At 43.3% G+C, this 1358-nt stretch overlaps 1 protein-coding gene across 1 annotated transcript in view; it reads left to right on the forward strand.

The window, feature by feature from the left end:
- Positions 1–811, forward strand: part of TAOK3 (TAO kinase 3) — a 53032-nt gene extending 52221 nt beyond the window's left edge. The window contains exons 19-20 of the mRNA XM_009888603.1: positions 18–200; positions 315–811. Of these exons, the coding sequence (XP_009886905.1) occupies positions 18–200; positions 315–476 (345 nt within the window). The 3' untranslated portion in view covers positions 477–811. The remainder of the gene's footprint in view (positions 1–17; positions 201–314) is intronic.
- Positions 812–1358: the final 547 nt, after the last annotated feature.

Here is a 1358-nt window from a genome sequence, read left to right on the forward strand (position 1 = left end):
TCCCCATGGTCTTACAGCTGCGGCTGGATGAGGCCCAAGAAGCGGAATGCCAAGCCCTGAGACTGCAACTCCAGCAGGAGATGGAGCTGCTCAACGCGTACCAGAGCAAAATTAAGATGCAGACAGAAGCACAGCACGAAAGGGAACTCCAGAAGCTGGAGCAACGGGTGTCGCTGCGCAGGGCGCACCTTGAACAAAAGGTACGTTTCGGGTGTGCCGGCGGGGTTACCCATGTTGGATCTTGGCGCGGGGTCTGCACCGTGCGTCGGGAGCTGGGGTAGGCAGTTGTGCTCTGCTGACTGCGATTCTTTCAGATCGAAGAGGAGCTAGCCGCCCTGCAGAAGGAGCGCAGCGAGAGGATAAAGTTTCTGTTGGAAAGGCAGGAGCGAGAGATCGAAACGTTTGACATGGAGAGCTTGCGAATGGGCTTTGGGAATTTGGTCACGTTAGAATATCCCAAGGAGGACTATAGATGAGATTCAATTTCTTTGCCATTTAAAAACAAACAAACAAAACAAAAAAAAAGACAAAAAGCAAACAAAAGAATGATAAAACTTGCAAAACCAACATTCCCCATGTTAACGGGCGTGCTCTCTCTCTTTCTGTCTCTCTTACTGACATCGTGTCGGACTAGTGCCTGTATATTCTTACTCCATCAGGGGCCCCCTTTCCCCCGTGTCACGTCCCGGTGCAGGACAGCTCCCGGCGGTCTTTTCCATAGTATGTCACAGTATTGATGTCTCTGTGCGATGATTAAAAAATGTTTCAGTGAAAACTTTGGAGACAATTTTAATGGAGAAAAAAAAAAAAAGTGGATGTATGTTGCTTTTGAGCAATCACTCATTTTTACCACCAATCAATGAAAGTACAAGCAAAAAATAATAATAATAATAATAATAATCAAATGATATATACAAACCCAGGGGGAGAGAGACTAAATCCGCAGCCTTACCTTAACTAGCTGCTGCATAATTTTATTTTATTTTTATTTTTTTGGTATTTATTCATCAGGAATAATTAAATAATAATAATAAAAATTTTATTAAAGATTGAAAAATTTGATACATTTTACAGAAAAAAAAGAAAAAAAAAACCTTAATCGTGATGTACATATCAGTGGTGACATATTATTACTTTTTTGGGGGTGGGGCGGGGCGGGGCGAAGATCTGGTGATTTTTAGAAGAACCATGCCAGGCCCGGCGGGGATGAGCCCTCGGCCCTCGGCGTATTCTTGATTGTATCATAATCATTTTCTGCTGTCGCAGAGAATGTGAATACACTTAAATGAGCCCACAGGATCCCGGTAGCACAAATTGGGCTTTGTCAAATCGTGTATTTTGTGTATAGAAGGAATTTA

The sequence above is a fragment of the Charadrius vociferus genome, unplaced genomic scaffold (genome assembly GCF_000708025.1).
Source record: "Charadrius vociferus isolate BGI_N301 unplaced genomic scaffold, ASM70802v2 scaffold917, whole genome shotgun sequence".
NCBI classification, from domain to species: domain Eukaryota; kingdom Metazoa; phylum Chordata; class Aves; order Charadriiformes; family Charadriidae; genus Charadrius; species Charadrius vociferus.